This window comes from Triturus cristatus, chromosome 3_1 (assembly GCF_964204655.1).
Source record: "Triturus cristatus chromosome 3_1, aTriCri1.1, whole genome shotgun sequence".
In the NCBI taxonomy this organism is placed as follows: Eukaryota; Metazoa; Chordata; class Amphibia; order Caudata; family Salamandridae; genus Triturus; species Triturus cristatus.
The window spans coordinates 235,415,837-235,439,756 of record NC_140583.1 but is presented as its reverse complement, the minus strand read 5'-3'; the positions used below and the strand labels follow the sequence as shown (position 1 = coordinate 235,439,756).

At 49.2% G+C, this 23,920-nt stretch overlaps 1 protein-coding gene across 1 annotated transcript in view; it reads right to left on the bottom strand.

Moving 5' to 3' along the window:
* The window catches only part of ALDH1A2 (aldehyde dehydrogenase 1 family member A2), a 258,338-nt gene extending 241,010 nt beyond the window's left edge, over positions 1-17,328 (bottom strand). The window contains exon 1 of the mRNA XM_085643757.1: positions 16,746-17,328. Coding sequence (XP_085499883.1) covers positions 16,746-16,862 — 117 coding nt within the window. The 5' untranslated portion in view covers positions 16,863-17,328. The remainder of the gene's footprint in view (positions 1-16,745) is intronic.
* Positions 17,329-23,920: the final 6,592 nt, after the last annotated feature.

Here is a 23,920-nt window from a genome sequence, read left to right as displayed (position 1 = left end):
AATATGAGAGCAGTGCTTGGGTAGGAGAGAGCTTGCAGTGTATGAGCTGTCGTGTAATATGAGAGCAGTGCTTGGGTAGGAGAGAGCTTGGACTGTGAGCTCTTGTGTAATATGGGAGCAGTGCTTGGGTAGGAGAGAGCTTGCACTGTGTGAGCTGTCGTGTAATATGAGAGCAGTGCTTGGGTAGGAGAGAGCTTGCACTGTGTGAGCTGTTGCGTAATATGAGAGCAGTGCTTGGGTAGGAGAGAGCTTGCACTGTGTGAGCTGTTGTGTAATATGAGAGCAGTGCTTGGGTAGGAGAGAGCTTGCACTGTGTGAGCGGTCGTGTAATATGAGAGCAGTGCTTGGGTAGGAGAGAGCTTGCACTGTGTGAGCTGTCGTGTAATATGAGAGCAGTGCTTGGGTAGGAGAGAGCTTGCAGTGTGTGAGCTGTCGTGTTATATGAGAGCAGTGCTTGGGTAGGAGAGAGCTTGCAGTGTGTGAGCTGTCGTGTTATATGAGAGCAGTGCTTGGGTAGGAGAGAGCTTGCACTGTGTGAGCTGTTGTGTAATATGAGAGCAGTGCTTGGGTAGGAGAGAGCTTGCACTGTGTGAGCGGTCGTGTAATATGAGAGCAGTGCTTGGGTAGGAGAGAGCTTGCACTGTGTGAGCTGTCGTGTAATATGAGAGCAGTGCTTGGGTAGGAGAGAGCTTGCAGTGTGTGAGCTGTCGTGTTATATGAGAGCAGTGCTTGGGTAGGAGAGAGCTTGCAGTGTGTGAGCTGTCGTGTAATATGAGAGCAGTGCTTGGGTAGGAGAGAGCTTGCAGTGTGAGCTGTCGTGTAATATGAGAGCAGTGCTTGGGTAGCAGAGAGCTTGCAGTGTGTGAGCTGTCGTGTAATATGAGAGCAGTGCTTAGGCAGAAGAGAGTTTGCACTGTGTGAGCTCTCGTAAAATATGAGTACAACATTTGGGTGAAAGAGAGCAAGCACTGTGTGTGCGCTCTTGTGAAATATGAGTACAACATTTGGATAAAAGAGAGCCGGCACTATCTGAGAACTCTCTTGAAATATGAACACAACATTTGGATAAAAGAGAGACGGCACTATCTGAGAACTCTCTTGAAATATGAACACAACATTTGGATAAAAGAGAGACGGCACTATCTGTGAACTCTCTTGAAATATGAACACAACATTTGGATAAAAGAGAGACGGCACTGTGTGAGCTCTCTCGAAATATGAATACAACATTTGGGTAAAAGAGAGTGCTCACTCGTGAAATATTAGTAAAACACTTGAGTAAAAGAGAGCCAGAACTGTGTGAGCTTTCTTGTGAAATATGAGTACAATATTTGGGTAAAAGAGAGCTGGCAGTGTCTTAGCTCTCTTGTGAAATATGAGAACAACAATTGGGTAAAAGAGGGCCGGCAATGTGTAAGCTCTCTCTTGAAAATGAGCACAACATTTGGGTAAAAGAGAGCCCTCTTGCATACAATATGAGTAAAACACTTGAGTACAAGAGAGCCAGAACTGTGTGAGCTTTCTTGTGAAATATGAGAACAACATTTGGATAAAAGAGAGCTGGCAGTGTCTTAGGTCTCTGGTGAAATATGAGAACAGCAATTGGGTAAAAGAGAGAGCCGGCACTATGTGAGCTCTCTCTTGTGATATGAGTACAACAATTGGGTAAAAGAGAGAGCTGTCACTGTGTGAGCTCTCTGGTGAAATATGAGTACAACAATTGGGTAAAAGAGAGAGCCGTCACTGTGTGAGCTCTCTTGTGAAATAGGAGTACAACAATTGGATAAAAGAGAGAGCCGGCACTGTGTGAGCTCTCTGGTGAAATGTGAGAACAGCAATTGGGTAAAAGAGAGAGACGTCACTGTGTGAGCTCTCTCTTGAAATAGGAGTACAACAATTGGGTAAAAGAGAGCCGGCACTGTGTGAGCTGTCTCGTGAAATAGGAGTACAACAATTGGGTAAAAGAGAGCCGGCACTATGTGAGCTGTCTCGTGAAATAGGAGTACAACAATTGGGTAAAAGAGAGCCGGCACTGTGTGAGCTGTCTCGTGAAATAGGAGTACAACAATTGGGTAAAAGAGAGAGCCGGCACTATGTGAGCTCTCTATTGTGATACGAGTACAACATGTGGGTAAAAGAGAGAGCCGGCACTATGTGAGCTCTCTCTTGTGATATGAGTACAACATTTGGGTAAAAGAGAGCCATCACTATGTGAGCTCTCTCTTAAAATAGGAGCACAGCATTTTTGATAAAAGAAAGCCAGCACTGTGTGAGTTCTCTCGTTAAATATAAGTACAGCAAATGGGTAAAAGAGAGCCTGCACTGTGTGAGCACTCTCTTGAAATATGAGTACAACATTTGGGTAAAAGAGAGCTGGCACTATGTGAGCTTTCTCGTGTAACTGGGTGCACCACTTGGTAGGAGAGAGTTGGCCCTCTGTGAACTCTCTCCTGTAACATGGGGACAGGACTTTGGTACAAGAGAGCTGCTGCTGTGTGAGCTGTCTTGTGTACTATGGGAGCAGCACGTAAGTAGAAGAAAGATGTCACTAAGTGAGCTCTCTCGTGTTATATGGGTGAAGTCCTTGGCACAGTGTGAGTTCTCCTGTGTAATAGGGGTGCAACATTTGTGTAAGAGAGAGCTGGCCTATGTGATCTCTCCTGTGTTATATGAGGGCAGAGCTTGGGTAGGAGAGTTTACACTGTGTGATCTCTCTCGTGTAACATGGGTGCAACACTTGGGTAGAAGTGCTGCAACTGTGTGAGCTCTCATGTAATATGTGAGTGGCACTTGGGTAGGAGAGATGGCATTATGTGAGCTCTCGTATAATATGGGTACAACACTTGGGTGGGGGAGAGTTGGTCTGTGCGAGCTCCCTCGTGTAACATGGGTGCAACACTTGGGGAAAAGAGAGCTGCCACTGTGTGAGCTCACATGTGTAATGTGAGAGCAGCGCTTGGGTAGAAGGGAGTTGGCACTATTTGAGTTCTCTTGTGTAATACGGGTGCAACACTTGGGTAGAAGAGAGCTGTCTCTGTGTGAACTCTCGTGTAATATAAGAGCAGCCCGTGGGTAGGAGAGAGTTGACACTGTGAGCTCTTCTGTGTAATATGAGAGCAGTGCTTGGGTAGGAGAGAGTTGGCACTGTGTGAGCTCTCTTGTGTAACGTAGGCGGAACACGGGTAGGAGAGAGTTGGCTTGGCTAAGAAAGAGTTGACACTATGTGATCACTCCTGTGTAAAATGAGAGCAGCACTTGAGTAGGAGAGAGTTCACACTATGTGATATCTCCAATGTAATATGAGAGCAGCGCTTAGATGGGAGAGAGTTGACACTGTGTGATCTCTCCTGTGTAATATGAGAGCAGCGCTTGGGTAGGAGAGAGTTGGCACTGTGTGAGCTCTCGAGAAATATGAGTACAATACTTGGCTAAGAAAGAGTTGACACTATGTGATCTCTCCTGTGTAAAATGAGAGCAACACTTGAGTAGGAGAAAATTCACACTATGTGATATCTCCTCTGTAATATGAGAGCAGCGCTTAGATGGGAGAGAGTTGGCACTGTGTGATCTCTCCTGTGTAATATGAGAGCAGCACTTGAGTAGGAGAAAGTTCACACTATGTGATATCTCCTCTGTAATATGAGAGCAGCGCTTAGATGGGAGAGAGTTGGCACTGTGTGATCTCTCCTGTGTAATATGAGAGCAGCACTTGAGTAGGAGAGAGTTGACACTATGTGGTATCTCTGTAATATGAGAGCAGCACTTGGGTAGGAGAGAGTTGGCACTGTGTAAGCTCTCGTGAAATATGAGTACAATACTTGGCTAAGAAAGAGTTGACACTATGTGATCTCTCCTGTGTAAAATGAGAGCAGCACTTGAGTAGGAGAAAGTTCACACTATGTGATATCTCCTCTGTAATATGAGAGCAGCGCTTAGATGGGAGAGAGTTGGCACTGTGTGATCTCTCCTGTGTAATATGAGAGCAGCACTTGAGTAGGAGAGAGTTGACACTATGTGATATCTCCTCTGTAATATGAGAGCAGCGCTTCAATAGGAGAGAGTTGGCACTATGTGATCTGTCCTGTGTAATATGAGAGCAGCACTTGAGTAGGAGAAAGTTCACACTATGTGATATCTCCTCTGTAATATGAGAGCAGCGCTTAGATGGGAGAGAGTTGGCACTGTGTGATCTCTCCTGTGTAATATGAGAGCAGCACTTGAGTAGGAGAGAGTTGACACTATGTGGTATCTCTGTAATATGAGAGCAGCGCTTAGATGGGAGAGAGTTGGCACTGTGTGATCTCTCCTGTGTAATATGAGAGCAGCACTTGAGTAGGAGAAAGTTCACACTATGTGATATCTCCTCTGTAATATGAGAGCAGCGCTTAGATGGGAGAGAGTTGGCACTGTGTGATCTCTCCTGTGTAATATGAGAGCAGCACTTGAGTAGGAGAGAGTTGACACTATGTGGTATCTCTGTAATATGAGAGCAGCACTTGGGTAGGAGAGAGTTGGCACTGTGTAAGCTCTCGTGAAATATGAGTACAATACTTGGCTAAGAAAGAGTTGACACTATGTGATCTCTCCTGTGTAAAATGAGAGCAGCACTTGAGTAGGAGAAAGTTCACACTATGTGATATCTCCTCTGTAATATGAGAGCAGCGCTTAGATGGGAGAGAGTTGGCACTGTGTGATCTCTCCTGTGTAATATGAGAGCAGCACTTGAGTAGGAGAGAGTTGACACTATGTGATATCTCCTCTGTAATATGAGAGCAGCGCTTCAATAGGAGAGAGTTGGCACTATGTGATCTGTCCTGTGTAATATGAGAGAAACACTTGCGTAGGAGAGAGTTTACACTATGTGATATCTCCTCTGTAATATGAGAGCAGCGCTTGGGTTGAAGAGAATTGCCACTGTGTGAGTTGTCGTGAAATATGAGTACAATACTTGGCTAAGAAAGAGTTGGCACTATGTGATCTCGCCTGTGTAAAAGGAGAGCAACACTTGAGTAGGAGAGAGTTGACAGTATGTGATATCTCCTCTGTTGTATGAGAGCAGCGCTTAGATAGGAGAGAGTCGGCACTGTGTGATCTCTCCTGTGTAATATGAGAGCTGCACTTGAGTAGGAGAGAGTTGACACTATGTGATATCTCTGTAATATGAGAGCAGCGCTTGGGTAGGAGAGAGTTGGCACTGTGTGAGCTCTCGTGAAATATGAGTACAATACTTGGCTAAGAAAGAGTTGGCACTATGTGATCTCTCCTGTGTAAATTGAGAGCAGCACTTGAGTAGGAGAGAGTTGACACTATGTGGTATCTCTGCAATATGAGAGCAGCGCTTGGGTAGGAGAGAGTTGGCACTGTGTAAGCTCTCGTGAAATATGAGTACAATACTTGGCTAAGAAAGAGTTGACACTATGTGATCTCTCCTGTGCAAAATGAGAGCAACACTTGAGTAGGAGAAAGTTGACACTATCTGATTTCTCCAATGTAATATGAGAGCAGCGCTTGGTTAGGAGAGAGTTGACACTGTGTGAGATCTCTCGTTTAACATGGGTGCAACACTTGGATAGAAGAGCTGCCACTGTGTGAGCTCTCGTTTAATATGAGAGTGGCACTTAGTTAGAAGGGATGGCATTAAGTGAGCTCTCTCGTGTAATATGGGTACAATACAAGTGGGAGAGAGTTGTCACTATGTGAGCTCCCTCGTGTAACATGGGTGCAACACTTTCTGAATAGAGAGCTGCCACTGCGTGAGTTCTCATGTGTAATATGAGAGCAGTGCTTGGGTAGGGGAGAGTTGGCACTGTTTGAGTTCTCTCGTGTAATACGGGTGAAACACTTGGGTAGAAGAGAGCTGCCTCTGTGTGAGTTCACATGTGTAATATGAGAGCAGCTCTTGGGTAGGAGAGAGTTGACACTGTGTGAGCTCTCTCGTATAATATGGGTGCAACACTTGGGTGGAAGAAAGTTGGCACTATTTGAGTTCTCTCGTGTAATACGGGTGCAACACTTGGGTAGAAGAGAGCTGCCTCTGTGTGAGCTCTCGTGTAATATAAGAGCAGCCCTTGGGTTGGAGAGATTCGACACTCTGAGCTCTTCTGTGTAATATGAGAGCAGCGCTTGGGTATGAGAGATGGCACTGTGTGAGCTCTCGTGAAATATGAGTACAATACTTGGGTGGGAGAGAGTTGGCACTATGTGATCTCTCCTGTGTAATATGAGAGCAGCACTTGAGTAGGAGAGAGTTGACACTATGTGATATCTCCTCTGTAATATGAGAGCAGCGCTTCAATAGGAGAGAGTTGGCACTATGTGATCTGTCCTGTGTAATATGAGAGAAACACTTGCGTAGGAGAGAGTTTACACTATGTGATATCTCCTCTGTAATATGAGAGCAGCGCTTGGGTTGAAGAGAATTGCCACTGTGTGAGTTGTCGTGAAATATGAGTACAATACTTGGCTAAGAAAGAGTTGGCACTATGTGATCTCGCCTGTGTAAAAGGAGAGCAACACTTGAGTAGGAGAGAGTTGACAGTATGTGATATCTCCTCTGTTGTATGAGAGCAGCGCTTAGATAGGAGAGAGTCGGCACTGTGTGATCTCTCCTGTGTAATATGAGAGCTGCACTTGAGTAGGAGAGAGTTGACACTATGTGATATCTCTGTAATATGAGAGCAGCGCTTGGGTAGGAGAGAGTTGGCACTGTGTGAGCTCTCGTGAAATATGAGTACAATACTTGGCTAAGAAAGAGTTGGCACTATGTGATCTCTCCTGTGTAAAATGAGAGCAGCACTTGAGTAGGAGAGAGTTGACACTGTGATATCTCCAATGTAATATGAGAGCAGCGCTTAGATAGGAGAGAGTTTTTTCACTGTGTGATCTCTCCTGTGTAATAGGAGAGCAGCACTTGGTTAGGAGAGAGTTGACACTGTGTGCGCCCTCATGTGTAATATGAGAGCAGTGCTTGGGTAGGGGAGAGTTGGCACTATTTGAGTTCTCTTTTTTAATACAGGTGCAACACTTGGGTAGAAGATAGCTGTCACTGTGTGAGCTCATGTGTAATGTGAGAGTGGCACTTGGGTAAGAGAGATGGCATTATGTGAGCTCTCTCGTATAATATGGGTGCAACACTTGGGTGGGAGTGTGTTGTCCCTGTGTGAGCTCCCTCGTGTAACATGGATGCAACACTTTCGGAGAAGAGAGCTGCCTCTGTGTGAGCTCACGTGTAATATGAGAGCAGTGCTTGAGTAGGAGAGAGTTGGCACTATTTGAGTTCTCTCGTGTAAAATGGGTGCAACACTTGGCTAGAAGAGAGCTGCCTCTGTGTGAGCTCTCGTGTAATATGAGAGCAGCCCCTGGGTAGGAGAGAATTTACACTGTGAGCTCTTCTGTGTAATATGAGAGCAGCGCTTGGGTATGAGAGATGGCACTGTGTGAGCTCTTGTGAAATATGAGTACAATACTTGGGTGGGAGAGAGTTGGCACTATGTGATCTCTCCTGTGTAATATGAGAGCAGTACTTGAGTAGGAGATAGTTGACACTATGTGATATCTCCTCTGTAATATGAGAGCAGTGCTTGAATAGGAGAGAGTTGGCACTGTGTGAGCTCTCGTCAAATATGAGTACAATACTTGTCTAAGAAAGAGTTGGCACTAAGTGATCTCTCCTGTGTAAAATGAGAGCAGCACTTGAGTAGGAGAGAGTTGACACTATGTGATATCTCCTCTGTAATAGGAGAACAGCGCTTGAATAGGAGAGAGTTGGCACTATGTGACCTGTCCTGTGTAATATGAGAGCAGCACTTGAGTAGGAGAGAGTTGACACTATGGGATCTCCTCTGTAATATGAGATCAGCGCTTGGGTAGGCTAGAGTTGGCACTATGTGATCTCTCCTATGTAATATGAGTACAACATTGAGAGCGCTGGCACTATGTGATTTCCTGTGTAATATAAGAGCAGCGCTTGGGTAGAAGAGAGTTGTCACTATATGAGCTTTCTCGTATAGGAGGAAGACGGGGCCAGCATCGGCCCTGCCGCCATTATGGTGGTCGGCCTGCCCCCGTATCTTTCCCGTTCCGTTGGCCCCCGCATTGGCTGGGGGCCGTGCCCCGGAAGCAATCGGATCGCTTCCGGGTCATGGAAGAATCCGCCGCGCCCCGGAAGTGATCGGATCACTTCCGGGGCGCGGGTGATCCCCTCACCAGGAACCAGTTCCAGCTGGTGGATGTGAGGTAGTATAAAGCCGGGGGGAGCACGAAGGGCAGTCTCTTTGCTCTCCGCTCCCCTCGGCAGCACACCCGTCGCGTGTGCCTCCTCCCTCGGGAGGACCTTTAACCTTTTTCCCCCACCCACCATCCCTGAGATAGATGTTTGTTGAAGTGAAATATGTTAGTGTGTTTTTTCCACAGGGTGTCAATTACGAAGACAATTTGTTTGTAAATGCCTTTTTGTCGTGTTTTAGGCGGTATTTCAGGTCAGGCGGTAAGGTCATCGGTTGGACAGACTAAATTGACTAATCTTTTGGGGTGCCTTATTAAGTGGGGCGCCCAGAGGGGAGGGACATGTGGCTCTCACCAGACTCCAGGGGCAGTTACAACCGGTTGGTTGCAACGGTGCGGGGACAAACGGGGGTTACGCTTTCCATTGGCTGGTTGGCCACCCCGCACGCGGGCGTAAGTAAGCTGCGCTGTCTGCATGGCCCCTTTATGGAGTAAGTCTTGAACGTATGGGGGTTGCCTGGAAGGAACTACTTCCGGGTCAGCTGGGCCCCCTGCGCATGCGCACCCTGGTTGGGGGGCGCGGGACAAATATGGAGTAAGTCTTGAACGTATGGGGTTGCCTGGAAGGAAGTGCTTCCGGGTCAGCTGGGCCCCCTGCGCATGCGCACTCTGGTAAGGGTGCGCGGGACAATTTGGATTAAAGGGGGAGGGGCCAGCGTGTTAACCTTGCCGTAGGCCCAAAAGGAATACGCAGAAATGTGATCAGCAATATGTTTAGACTAGGATAGGAACATTATGTATTAGAGCTTGGTTAAAGCTAGGAATGAATCAAATGTACCGAATCCTGTCTTATCATTTCATTTCTGCGTAATTATATATTTGTGTGCAAATATGTGTGTTTGTTAATAAAATACGATCGGGGGTCGACGACCCCCTATTCCAAACAAAAATGATTGTATTGGTTTCTGTCACAATAGAAGGGAGGAGGGGGCAGTAGGCCGTGCCGGACCATATATGGGTGCAACACTTGGGGAGAAGAGAGCTGCCACTGTGTGAGCTCTTGTGTAATATGAGAGTGGTACTTAGGTAGGAGAGATGGCATTAAGCGAGCTCTCTCATGTAATATTGGTACAACACTTGGGTGGGAGAGAGTTGGCACTGTGTGAGCTCTCGTATAGTATAATATGAGAGCAGTGCTTGGGTAGAAGAGAGCGGCCACTGTATGAGCTGTGTAATATGAGAGCAGTGCGTGGGTAGGAGAGAGCTTGCACTGTGTGAGCTGTCGTGTAATATGAGAGCAGTGCTTGGGTAGGAGAGAGTTGACACTATGTGATATCTCCTCTGTAATAGGAGAGCAGCGCTTGAATAGGAGAGAGTTGGCATTATGTGATCTGTCCTGTGTAATATGAGAGCAGCACTTGAGTAGGAGAGAGTTGACACTATGTGATCTCCTCTGTAATATGAGAGCAACGCTTGGGTAGGAGAGAGTTGGCTCTGTGTGAGCTCTCTCGTTTAACATGGGTGCAACACATGGGTAGAAGAGCTGCCACTGTGTGAGCTCTCGTGTAATATGAGAGTGGCACTTGGGTAGGAGGAATGGCATTAAGTGAGCTCTATCGTGTAATAGGGGTACAACACTTGGGTGGGAGAGAGTTGGCACTGTGTGAGCTCTCGTGTAATATGAGAGCAGTGCTTAGGTAGGCAAGAGTTGGCACTATGTGATCTCTCCTATGTAATATGATTACAACATTGAGAGCGGTGGCACTATGTGATTTCCTGTGTAATATGAGAGCAGCGCTTGGGTAGGAGAGAGTTGACACTATGTGATCTCCTCTGTAATATGAGAGCAACGCTTGGGTAGGAGAGAGTTGGCTCTGTGTGAGCTCTCTCGTTTAACATGGGTGCAACACGTGGGTAGAAGAGCTGCCACTGTGTGAGCTCTCGTGTAATATGAGAGTGGCACTTGGGTAGGAGGAATGGCATTAAGTGAGCTCTATCGTGTAATAGGGGTACAACACTTGGATGGGAGAGAGTTGGCACTGTGTGAGCTCTCGTGTAATATGAGAGCAGTGCTTAGGTAGGCAAGAGTTGGCACTATGTGATCTCTCCTATGTAATATGATTACAACATTGAGAGCGCTGGCACTATGTGATTTCCTGTGTAATATGAGAGCAGCGCTTGGGTAGGAGAAAGTTGTCACTATATGAGCTTTCTCGTATAATATGGGTGCAACACTTGGGGAGAAGAGAGCTGCCACTGTGTGAGCTCTTGTGTAATATGAGAGTGGTACTTAGGTAGGAGGGATGGCATTAAGCGAGCTCTCTCGTGTAATATTGGTACAACGCTTGGGTGGGAGAGAGTTGGCTCTGTGTGAGCTCTTGTATCATATAATATGAGAGCAGTGCTTGGGTAGGAGAGAGCTAGCACTCTGGGATCTCTCCTGTGTAATATGAGTACCATACTTGGGCAAGAGAGAGCTGGCACTATGTGATCTCCTTTGTAATATGAGAGCAGCGCTTACGTAGGAGAAGGTTGGCACTGTGTGGTCTTTCCATTGTGTAATATGAGAGCAGCGCTTGGGTCGGAGAGATTGCACTATATGAGCTCCCTCATGTAATGTGGGTGCAACACTTGGTGGGAAAGAGTTGGCACTACGTGAGCTCTCTCGTGTACTATGGGATAAGCACTTGGGTAGGCGAAAGCTGGCACCGTGAGCTCTCTCGTGTAACGTGTGTAACACTGGGATGGAAAAGGGCTGAAGTCTTTTTAACGCTTAGCTGTATCTGCTGGCTTGTTCTAGGTATGCTCATCTCCTGCACAGGGACATCTTTCGCCCCTGCACCAACTATCCACGCGCTGCTTCTAATGGAAGACAACTGGGGGCATTCGGCTCCTGTCAATGCCACTCAGTGCCCATCAGATAACCTCACGGCTGCCCAAGACAGTGCAGGTGTAAAGATCTGTCTTTACAACGGGCGCCTGGAGGACAAGGGCTCGGGAGTGCTTACAGCTCGGAACTTATCGCTGGACAGTGACATCCAGGCGCGTGCATGCACACGCGCTAACACGCACACATAATGAGCCAGCTGATATAATAGACTGTTCCGTAAGTGAACGAGAGGTGGCGTCCTATAGCACTGTCCTCGGGCGCGCCGTCTCTGTGACTGATGGTTCCGCGTTGTTTGTAATTCCCCCGTGCCTAACAAATGGAGTTCCCTTATCCTGATCTCCTGGAAAGCGCTGTGAAGTTCTTGGGCCATTTTCGCGCTGTATAAAACTGCAAAAAAACTTCTAAATTAGATCCTTATGACAGCCCTCTGATAAGGAACAAAACGAGATAGTTTTTTTTCTGTAAAACATTATCTTAGTTTGCAGCTTCCACCACTGAATCGTTAAGGCGCACGAGCTGAATGTGAACACGCACTGACTAGAGGCGATATGATCAGTTTGGGAACGGTCATGGGTGTCAATGAATGATTCTCTGTGGCAGCCTGCCAATCCTCTTCTGCAGTTCCCAGCATTGGGAAAGTATGCAGTGCAGTCTTTAATGTTTGGGGATTTAAACAAACATATGTATGGAGGGATGATAGAATTAACGGGACTACTCCTTGGGACTTCCTTTTTCGAGTAGCGCCTCTTGTTGCAGTTTGTACTTTCAGACTCCACTATACAATAAAAAAAACGTGTTCAATAAATGTCCTTTTCAAATGCATGTTTTTTTAACCAGGAAACGTGAATCCATACCTTGATAGTTTGCAGTCCTGATGTAATGTATTATGTTTCTGTTGATGAACAATTTTAAGCACAATTAACTGGACCTTGGGATGTTCGTTCGTAGTGTGTGTTTTTTAAGAAATCATTTTCTTCGACAGCCTTTTCATTTTAGACAGATTTGCAGCTACATAATCGCGGATTCCCCAGTTTGTTTCCTGCCTTGAAATCCTCTCTGTGGACAGAAGGCCTTATAAAAGTGCGCCAAGGTTAGAACAAGCTCTTCTAGCTAGAATGTATACTTTCCGATACACAGTGCGAACCGTGCCGGCAAGGATGAAGGTGCGGATTGTTCTTGGAAACGGTGCGAACCGTGCCGGCAAGGATGAAGGTGCGAACCGTGCCTGCAAGGATGAGGGTGCGGATTGGTCTGGGAGACGGTGCGAACCGTGCCGGCAAGGATGAAGGTGCGGATTGTTCTTGGAGACGGTGCGAACCGTGCCGGCAAGCATGAAGGTGCGGATTGTTCTTGGAGACGGTGCGAACCGTGTCGGCAAGGATGAAGGTGCGGATTGTTCGGGGAGAAGGTACGCGGAACCAATATTCGTTTGTGACAAAATGTATCATCACAGCGAATCGGTATAGCAAAACCTGGCACTTCTCAACGTGCATTAACTGCTTGAAACTGAAAATGCGAAGTCAGCAAAGCCCGGATCATAACAAAAGAAAGTATGCAATTAGCAACGTCTGAATGGGAGGCGAATTCGAAAGGTGCCACAGAAACATGAAAAACAACAAAACGGGCTCCAAATCTGTATGAGGCGGGCCCAACCTTCGCACTGTTTGTAAACATGTCGCGCGTTTTAATATATGTATATTCTCATCATTCGGTTTATCCTTTTGAAATTGGCGGTTCAGTCGTATACTCCTTGCTACAGAAAAAAACACTATTTGGAGACAAATACTCGTTCGAACCACTTTTGACAGAAAAGTTGTTATAAACTAAGGGGTGGCTGACTGTTTGTATTCGAAGCATCTAAGAAGAGGGGAGTCACTAGCCAATCAGCAGTAAAGCGATTAACAACAAGATGGGAACAACATGTGCCCTGTATTTAATTGGATACAAGGGATCGTTTTTTAAAAGGGATTTTATATCAGGTATGCTGGAATCAAGTTTTAGAGGCGGTTTGATGTCGTTTTTAGACAAAAAACGTGTTTGAGGGGATTACACCTTCATTCAGACATTATAACGTGTAATCGATTTTAGGAGGCAAATCACTCTATAAGAGGGGCATTTATACAACATTGAGTATCCTGGATGATGTTACACAACATTTAAAAAAAAGTATGCTTGACGGGAGGCCGCTTACATTTCAGGGGCAACAGAGCTATGCATATTTCAACGAATGCGAGAGTATCACGTATACAATTATACATTCTGGCTGAGGGGCGCGTCAATAGGATTCGAAATAATTTGCCTTTGACTATGCAGACTAGACTAGTTCACGGAGCTGGAACTGTACTGGAAAGTTACAGCACCTTCGAACAGCAATCACCCCACTGCGAGCCAATAACTGCACAAAACACGCCGCGCTCAAGGTCCCCCGGAGGCACTTAAAGATGGCGTAGAAATGAAACGAGCCGATCTGCTTAACTTTGCAGCGAGTGGAGCCAGGGCTCCCCGCTGCTCCCGAGCCTCCGTAATGCGTGTAACAAGCCCGGCCGGCCGTCATGTAAACACGGCTCCCGCCCTGAGAGAACACGTGTGTGCAGCGCCCAGATGTGCAGCAGCCGGGCGCGCTGCCGGCCCATCTCTGCTCTGTGCCGGCGGGTTGCGGAGAGTTGTCATAACGTTGACACCAGATGTTGGTGCAGGTTGGGGCCTGGCACAAGACGGGGATATCTGGTACAGCCACAGGGTGGAACGAAGAAGGTTCGGGTGTGTAGCAGTGTTGGACGGAGGTTTTCGCTTGTGCAGACTGTAGGTGTTCAGTCAGGGAACCTACAACCGTGCAGGCACGGGGTGTGAGAGTGCAGGGCGCGGATGTTAGTAGAGCAGACTGTAGGTGTTCAGGCAGGGAACCTACAACCGTGCAGGCACGGGGTGTGAGAGTGCAGGGCGCGGATGTTAGTAGAGCAGACTGTAGGTGTTCAGGCAGGGAACCTACAACCGTGCAGGCACGGGGTGTGAAATAATACAGGGTGAAGTGCAGGCTGTAGGTGCTAGGGACCAGGGCAGGGAACCGTCAACACGGGGCACTAAATGTGAAATAGTGCAGGGTAGTGCTGTTAGTGCAGACTGGAGGTGTTAAGACAGGCAAGGAAGCTGCAAGAGTGCAGGCAGGGGATGTCAGTGCAGACTGAGGGATAATGTAGGTAAGGAAGCAACAAGTGTGCAGACATAATGCGAAATGGTGCAGGGCGGGGATGTCAGACTGAGGGATAATGCAGGTAAGGGAGCTACAAGAGTGCAGGCACTTGATGTGAAATAGTGCAGGGCGGGGTTGTCAGTGGAGACTGAGGGATAATGCAGGTAAGGGAGCTACAAGAGTGCAGGCACTGGACGTGAAATAGCGCAGGACGGGGATATCAGTGGAGACTGAGGGATAATGCAGGTAAGGGAGCTACAAGAGTGTTGGCACGGATGTGAAACAGGGCGGGGATGTCAGACTGAGGGATAATGCAGGTAAGGGAGCTACAAGTGTGCAGGCACTTAATGTGAAATAGTGCAGGGCGGGGTTGTCAGTGCAGACTGAGGGATAATGCAGGTAAGGGAGCTACAAGTGTGCAGGCACTTAATGTGAAATAGTGCAGGGCGGGGTTGTCAGTGCAGACTGAGGGATAATGCAGGTAAGGGAGCTACAAGAGTGCAGGCACTGGACGTGAAATAGCGCAGGACGGGGATGTCAGTGGAGACTGAGGGATAATGCAGGTAAGGGAACTACAAGAGTGCAGGCACTGGACGTGAAATAGTGCAGGACGGGGATGTCAGTGGAGACAGAGGGATAATGCAGGTAAGGGAGCTACACGAGTGCAGGCGCTGAATGTGAAATAGCGCAGGGCGGGGTTGTCAGTGCAGACTGAGGGATAATGCAGGTAAGGGAGCTAGCACAGTGCAGACAGGGGAGGTGTAATAGTGCAGGGCGGGGATGTCAGTGCAGACTGAGGGATAATGCAGGTAAGGGAGCTAACACAGTGCAGGCAGGGGAGGTGTAATAGTGCAGGGTGGGGATGTCAGTGCAGACTTGGGGTGTTCAAGCACGGAATGAGACTGAAACAGTGTAGGCACTCGGTGTGAAGTACTGCATGGCGGGCGGGAGTGTGCAGGCCGTGATCCACACTAGGATCAGATGGTGCAGAGCCAGGATAGGGTAAGGAGATGCTACCGCATGGTTCTTTCTGGGATCCAGTACAGGCTGGGATCTAGTAGAGGTTATGGATCTACTGCAAGCCGGGATCTTGTGGCAGGATTGGAATCTATTCTAGAGCAGGATTTGGAGAGATTGCAGATAGGGAAAGAGGTAGAGGCGTTAGCTCTGAGACAGACTGGATCTGGATCCAGTACAGTCTGGGGAGTCAGTCGGCCACGGATCTAAGTGCAGACCAGAGATCTAGTCCAGTCTGGGCATTCGATGCATGCTGTAAGGAACTGGTGCGAGAGGGGGATCCCCTGCTGGCTGGCGATCAAGTGAATGTGAGAATCCCGTGCAGACTGGAAATAATATGCAGCAAAGAGAATACAGCACATGCTGAAAGCCTAGTGGGGTCCAGAAGAAGCAATGGATCTCGAGATCTCGTGCAGCCTGGCCGTCCCACTATAAGCATGTAGATCCCCAAGTGTCTGGAGCAGCATGTTATTTAGAACTGACTAGGTATACAATGCACCCGGGATCTGGTGCCTCGTGGGATCTAGTGCCGGCTGCCGTCAGATGCGGTGCTTGCAGAGCACGCTGGGGGCAACAAGTACAGGCAGAGGAACTACTGCCGGGTGCGCGGGTTTTACAGGGCGTGGAACTAGTGCAGAGGGGAGCTAACAAAGGGTAGGGAGCTAGGGCAGGCTGGGATCTGGTGCACGCTAAAGCCAATGAAGGGCGGGGAGCTAGGGCAGGCTGGGATCTGGTGCAAGCTAAGGAGCCAATGAAGGGTGGGGAGCTAGGGCAGACTGGCATCTGGTGCAAGCTAAGGTGCCAATGAAGGGTGGGGAGCTAGGGCAGGCTGGGATCTGATGCACGCTAAGGAGCCAATGAAGGGCGGGGAGCTAGGGCAGGCTGGGATCTGGTGCAAGCTAAGGAGCCAATGAAGGGTGGGGAGCTAGGGCAGGCTGGCATCTGGTGCAAGCTAAGGACTCAGTACAGCCCATGAAACTAGCTGCAGGCTGGGCGGGGAGTTCGTGAAGACCAACAGACCACGGAGCATCTGCAGGGTATGAAGCGCGTGCAGGCCGGTCCGTGTCTGAGGGGTGAGTGCAGGCTTGGGCTACTACGGGGTATGACGTTTCTACAGACCAGTGTGTATGATGGAGGGGGTTACTAGACTGGGGGTGGGGGGGGGGCTACTGGCTTGCCTGTCGTGCCAGCTAGTTTTGGGGTGGGGGATATTGCAGGCCGCGGTGCAACTACAGACTAGAGCTCGTGCGGGCCAGTGTGCGGGAGCTCGTGCTGCGTGGGAAGCAAATTCAGACCTGGTGAAGTCTGTAGAACTAACGCAGCCAGGGAGCTGGTGAGGGCTACGGAGCTGCCCAGGCGTGGACGGACGTCAGGCACCGAAGCCAGTGCTCCCCCCCATCCCCGTGAGACCCCGTAACCTCTTACCTTGGTGTGCCGGATCTCCAGGTTGGCCGTGGGGGAGGGCAGCAGGTGCAGCGAGGCCATTAGGGCCGCCGGGTCCGTCTTCACCGCTCCGGGCATCTCGATCTTGCTAGAGGTCATGGCGTACAGCGCCGCGGTTTGGCGTGCAGCGTAGTGCTGTGGCAGAGAGTGCTGTGGGGCACTATAACGGGGTGTGCTGGGAGAGAGACGCTCACTGGAAGTGTGGTCTGCGGAGAAGTAGCGGCGTGGGATGCAGTGGTGCCCAGTGTATCCCTGCGGCGTGCAGTGAACTGGTGCGCGCTGGTATAGTTGATCGTGCGTTCACGCTCGTGTGCAGTGAACGAGTGCAGTGAGGCTGGGGGCACACGTCACCCCTTTCTGAGCAGGGCTTGAAGCCCAGTACGTGCAGTGGACAGGGCACAGTGAGGCTGAGGCCTCTCTTCACTCCCTTCTGAGCAGGGCTCCAAGCAGTGCGTGCAGTGGGCAGGAGTGCAGTGACGCTGAGACCGATCCTCACTCCCCTCCGAGCAGGGCTTGGAGTGCAGTGCGTGCAGTGTGCGCTCTCTTCTGGACGCCAGCTCTCTTCGAAGTTCTGCCCCGGCTCCCTGTATATAGGCAGGTGTCAGGTCCACTCTCCTCCCACTGGGCCGCTGGGCAGGGAGGGGCTGGGCCAGCGAGTCCGGCCTTGGAATTACATAAACCCTTTAGCACTTCACGCCCAGTAGAAGTGCATCACAACCCCCCGGCAGAATCCCCGACGTACTGCACCATAACTTTAGCTTTGCCCACTGGTGCCCGTGAGACGGGCACAGCGGCGACTACTGAAGTTACACAAGCGGTTGTTGCGTGAGTACAAGGAACGGACGCCCAGGTTTACGTCCCGGTCACTAGCATCTCCCCGAGCGCTGGCCTCCCTCACAGCCGTCTTCTAAGCATCGAGTGATGCGGCCTGTGCATTGCACTTCGAGGGGCCTAGCTTAATCTATAAATAGAAGAATACCAGAAAGGCAGCAGGTCCCAAAGCGCTTTGTCGTAGCGGGTTCCTGTATGGTCAAACACGGATATGTCTCTTTGTTTCCGCCTGGTTTGCAGGGCCACGAGATTGCGAGGACTACATAAAGCACTATAAAACACATTGACACAGACGTTATTTTGCTGCTGTCTAAAGGTGATTGACTATTCCGATAATGAGGGGTTCCTTTAAGAAAACCATCGGGGTTTTGGAGAGCCAGTTGTGTATAAGGTTAGTTCTGCCCGAAGGCTGTTCGAAAGGGGCACGGTCAGTCACTATTTGTACGAGCCCTCTGAACAGCTCAGAGGACTGGGTACACGTCCGCCAGTTGTTAATGTAGTGCCTCTGAACGGCCGACGAGATGGAGATATGAAAGACACATGCGGCTTTGGTAGAGTCGGTCGCGTGCTAGGCAGTACCTTAAGTGCCAGTAAAGCTGGGGCAGTGTGAGTATATTGTGAGACCGTCTCTGGAAAAAAAAAGTGGTGGGTTTGGGTAGTTGGGTAGTCAGTCCCATGCCAAGCGAATGCGTATGGGGAAGATTCAGTCACGTGCCAGATAAGTGCCTCTGTAAATAATGTCGAAAGGATTGGAGCAGAGAAAGTCACATGGCAGATACGTTATTCAACAGGGCTTTCGGGGCTGGGGGGAGTCAGTCACACACGGAGCCGCACCTGGCACGTGGCCGACACTTCCAAGCACATCATGTTTTCAGACAGGGGCCTGTTTCCGCACATCAGGCAGCACCCCCAGTACTAATCCCATGCTATTTACAGGCACTAATCAGTGTAGAATTAGCGCCTCGGCGTTAGGCGCATCCTTCGGAAATGAGAGGCGCTGTGATCAATACAAGTGTCTGAGTTTGGAGAACAGGAGGGGTTGAGGGCGTAACTGGAGTATTTAATTATTTAATTAGACACAAGCTTCTAAAGACCAAGATAATGCACATAGATTAAGGGTCAGTGCCCCCGCCGAGAACACGTGTATTGCGAAGACCCTGCGCCCCTCCTCCGCGTGCATCCTTAATACCTCTCTAATTGCACTGTCTACCCGCCCCTCTGTTAGAGGAATCACAGATCAGCACCCTGCTGCAAAAGAGTTGCATTACAACATCCTTGCAGCAGGGGGCGCCGAGGAGAAGCCCATTTGTGGCTTGCATAACGTTCCGTACACGCTCATGTCACTGTTTTGAGTGTTAGCACTCGACTGACAGACTGCCCCAACTCACACTCACACACACAATATACAATACCAAGGAACCCATGCGCAACGATTATTGTGTGGGAGTTACCCATTTCTAGTCAGACGGGGGCTCGCAAGTGCTCTGTTCTCCTCGACCGGAAACAGTCAAACACCCCCCCCCTCCCCCACAGGCCTTCGCCCCCATGTGCCAACCGCACCGAATGCCATCAGCGCACTATCGAACACCTCGGCTTTCCTCCATCAGAGAACAATACCGGTCCGGCCCAATACACACTCGAGAAGCCCACCCAGGGGAGGCTGAGCCGAGTCACCCACCCGCAGGGCCCCGTAGGCTGGTCGAGTGCGAACAATGCCAACCTCCACCTGCTCTCTGTCAGAGAGGTCTGACAACTAACTGCACAGCCAGTACGAGAAGCTTCACAGCAAGGGGAAGCCCGCTACTCATGAGAGTGCAGAATGCAAGATACCGAGCGGTATCTTTTTCGAAATGTTGTGACTGATGTAAAAATGATTTTTACCATTCTTTGTGGGGAAATGCGTTGATTGCTAAGGCCCATAGTTTCTGATGAACTGAGCTGCCAGACCAACAAGTATTGGCAAAGCCAATAGGTCTCGCCTAGGTGAGAGCTATTGGCTTTGCCAATGTCTTTTAACCATGTTGTAAAGCAGACTGGCAGCTGTTCAGCATGGCTAAAAGTTACTGGCGTAGTGTGGTGTGGAGTGGAGTAGAGTAGCGAAGAGTGGTGTGGTGCAGAGTGGAGTGGGATTTGATAGAGTGGAGTGGCATTGAATGAAGTAGCGTACAGTATAGTGGCATAGAGTGGAGTGACGTAGAGTGGTGTGGTGTAGAGTGGAGCAGCATAGCATAGAGTGGAAGGGCACGGAGCGTAATAGTATAGAATGGCTAAGAGAGGAGTAAAGCAAAAGGAACAAATGATGGATGGAATGCTGAACAATGCAAACACTCACCCCCAGTCAATAGGATTTTGGTTTAATCCATCTGTTCGATTGCTCACCACGCCTCCCCAGTTTGGAAGCAGCCATATAGAAAGGCGGGCCCGGCATCGGCCACGCCAAAGGTATGGGGGTCGTGTTGGCCCCGATGACCACACAGGGGTGGGCCTGTCGTGCGCAACGATGACGTGACAGGCGTGCCTCGCCACCATTGGTTAGGGTTAAGGAATGCGCCCCGGAAGTGATTACAATCACTTCCGGGTCGCACGACTGACCAACGCTAGGCCGGTTAGAACCGGCCTGGCCTAGTACCTGGGGGGGGGGTAATAAAAGGCTGGGGAGCGGCGGAGTCTGTTTCTTTGCTTGCCGCTCCCAAACTCTGCCTTATGCAACGCCAGCCTCGCTAGGAGGCTGTATTTTAATTTCTTGTTTCTCTTTCCAGGTCGCGAGCACATGAGCCGAGGAGATCGTGGAGCCGGGGAGATAATTACAGCCTCACTGGGAGGCTTGTTTTACCTGTTGTCTGCTGTATTCCACAGGTCGGCTTAGCGGAGGACTTTCGGTGGCAGAGAGAGCGAGGAATCAGCGTTTCCTGACGCCAGTCATCGAAGAGCTGTTTGAAGAGTCGGGCGCTCGTTAGTGTGGTTGTGGTGAGCGTCGGGGGCAGAAGCGCTTGGTTTTTCGTGTGGCTGCGGTCGGCCACAACGTGAAGATTAGCGCACTTGCGAGGAGTAAAGGCTGCAGAGTCTTCAAACGAGATGGTTGTTTCAAGCAAGTATTAGCGCGTGTTGGGCGCTACCGGGGGCAAGTGAAAGCAAGCGTTTGGAGGGTAGGAAGCATGCTGCAGCGCTATCAGGAGCAAGCCTTTAAAGAGATTAATGTGCTTAATGTGGCTGCTGTAGAAGTAGCGCGCGTGAGACAGTACTGGTACAACGTCGTTTTATACCCTTAGCAGGGCAGCCATATGTGAGGTGTAACATTAGGAGAGTCCTTGTGGCCTAGGGGTTATGGTCTGATACTCTCACTCTCAAGGTTAAGTGTTCAATTCCTTGTGCTTCAATGCTTCTGTTTAAACAGTTAAATGTGTAGGAACTGGTCATTTAATAGCAGACTCGTGTTGGGGGAGTGGGAGGCAGGACTGTATAGAAGTTTCTTAGCCTTGGTTAGAGGCTTCACTTGATCTGTTATTGAGTTACAGACAACAGGAGACTTCCTGGATCAGCAGTGGAGCAGTAGTGTGGTGTTTGGGCAATTCCTGCGTTGATCTACAGAACGTTGAAGGACCTCGAATGAGACACGAACAAGCCGGCATTCCAGCGCTTCCGGGAGCCGCGCGGGTTTGAGATTACTCACCTGACCCACTGGATTAGCTGGTGTGGAGTGGCTCTGGTTGGGTGGGTGCTTGTGGCCTGTTGTGTGCCACCTACGTTTGTAAGGTAAGGGTTTGGACAGTGTTCCAGGCCGGGCTGTGCAGTGGGGTGTGCTAAGCTAGACTGCTCGAAGGGTGCCTTTGCTTAGTATTGGAGGCATTGTATGTAAGTTGGTAGTAGCTCACACATTTTGGTAACTACTGTTACAGTTCTTGGTAAAGATAATGGCCAGTAAGGCAAAACGGGGGGAACAGCGTTCTCGCATGGAGAATCTGATGGAGGCTATGATACGCAAAATGATGGTTATGGAAGATAGATTGAAGAAGGTTGACAAGATGGGGCTGGCTCTTGCAGACCTCAGGGAAAAAATAGACGGTGATGGGGTAGAAGAAAGGCCTAGGCGTACTATGGTGGCCCCTAAGGCGGCCGTCCCTCCCCTTCCCAAATGCAATTCAGTCTTGACCCTCTTCCTCATGGAAATAGTCCAGCTGGAACTGCCAAGCAAGGTTCTCCCTGGACCAGAACCAAGCATCCTGGGACCAGTTTCTGGGCATCATCCCTCATCAGCCAGACTATCTTGAAACCAGTCTCAACGCAAGGATATTCAACGCCTCTCAAATCCACCTTCCTCTGTTTTGGGCAAACGGTTCTGCTGCTTTCTGCGCTCGAAGTTTCAATGTGGAGGAGGAGCTTGTGCACGGAGCTCGGAGCCGGAGGCGGAGGCTGGAGCCTGAGTCGGACTAGTGACCGCTGTTGTGTCTCCTTTGATCACCCCTGCCGGACCCTCTTGCTGATGAGGGGTGATGCCCGAAACCAGTCCCAGTATGCTTGTTTCTGGTGCAGGTAGGACCTGGCTTGGCAGTTAAGGCTGGACTGTTCCCATGAGGAGCAGGGTTAAGACTGATTTGTTTATGGCTGGGTCCAAACTGGGGTGTCGTGGTGAGCAAAATTACAATGGATGAAACCCAGATCTTTGTGACTGGGGGTGAATGTTTGCAGTGTTTTAAAAAAAAAATCTATATTTTAATGAAGAAAACAGATTATTAGCAATGGATAATAAAATGATACAGAGTATGTTGTATTTACAATCTTTTTGTGCTTGCAGAAATGTTTTCAGTGTTCAGCATTCCGTCCATCAATTGTTCCTTTTGCTTGTGTCACCCTAAGTGGGTGGGGAATGCCCAGACGTGGGTCCCGTGCTCACTGCGCCACTGGATTCAAGCTAGCTTGGCTGATGAGGGGTGATGCTCAAAAACCGGTCCCACAGTCCAGGTAGGACTTGGCTTAGCAGTTCGGGCTGAACTGTTCCCATAAGGAACAGGTGAAGACTGATTTGCATACGGCTGGGTCCTAACTACTGTGGTGTGATGAGCAAAATAATTGGATTAAACCCAGATCTTAGTTACTGGGGGTGAATGTTTGCATTGTTCAGGATTCTGTCCATAAGTTGTTCCTTTTGCTTGTGTCGCCCTAAGTGGGAAGGGTATGCCCAGACGTGGGTCCTGTGCTCACTGTGCTACTGGATTCAAGCTAGCCTGGCTGATAGAGTGTGATGCCCAGAAACCAGTCCCAGGATGCTTGTTTCTGGTGCAGGTAGGACCTGGCTTGGCAGTTAGGGCTGGACTGTTACCACGAGGAGCAGGGTCAAGACTGATTTGCATATGGGCTAGGTCCAAACTGGGGTGGCATGGTTAGTAAAATAACTGGCTTAAACCCAGATCTTTGTGACCGGGGGAGAATGCTTGCATTTTTCAGCATTCTGTCCATCAATTGCTCCTTTTGCTTGTGTTGCCCTAAGTGGGAAGGGTATGCCTAGACGTGGGTCCTGTGCTCACTACGCCACTAGATTCATGCTAGCCTGGCTGATGCCCCGAAACTAGTCCAATGATGCTTGTTTCTGGTCCAGGTAGGATCTGGCTTGGCAGTTTGGGCCAGACTATTCCCATGAGGAACAGGGTCAAGACTGATTTGCATGTGGTGATTTGCATGTGGGTGGGTCCAAACTGGGGTTACGTGGTAAGCAAAAGAACAATGGATTAAACCCAGATCTTTATGATTGAGGGAGAATGTTTGCATTGTTTAGCTTTCCTTTTGCTTAAGAGTGGAGTGGCACTGAGTGGACTGGAGTGCTGTAGAGCAGAGTGGCATAAAGTTGGGTGAAGTAGAGTGCCTTGGATTGGCATAGAGTAGAGAGACGTAGAGAGCTCTAGAGTAGAGTGGAGTGCTGTAGAATTGCATTGTGTGGAGTGGGGTAGATTAGAGTAGCTTAAAGTGGAGTTCAGGGAAAATAGAGAACAAAGAGAACATGAATGATAGGCTGAAATAAGAGAAGATTTGCAAGGATCTGTGACTAAAAAGAAGCACAGATGCAAGAACTAAGAGAAGTGAGTTTCTCAGAGGAAACGGCGAGGCATCAGGTATGTGAGATTGCTGGCAGAACAAAGACGGGAAGAAATAAAACAGGAAAAAGGAATAGCTAGAACTAGGATCAAGATGATGAACAAGAAGAAATTAGCAATCATCACTGGATTAGACAATCAGATTAGTTAAGATATTTGTTGAATAAGCAGGTTTTGAGATTCTTTCGGAAGCCCAGCAGTTTGAGAGCATTGTATGTGGGCAGAGAGGAAGTTCTAAAG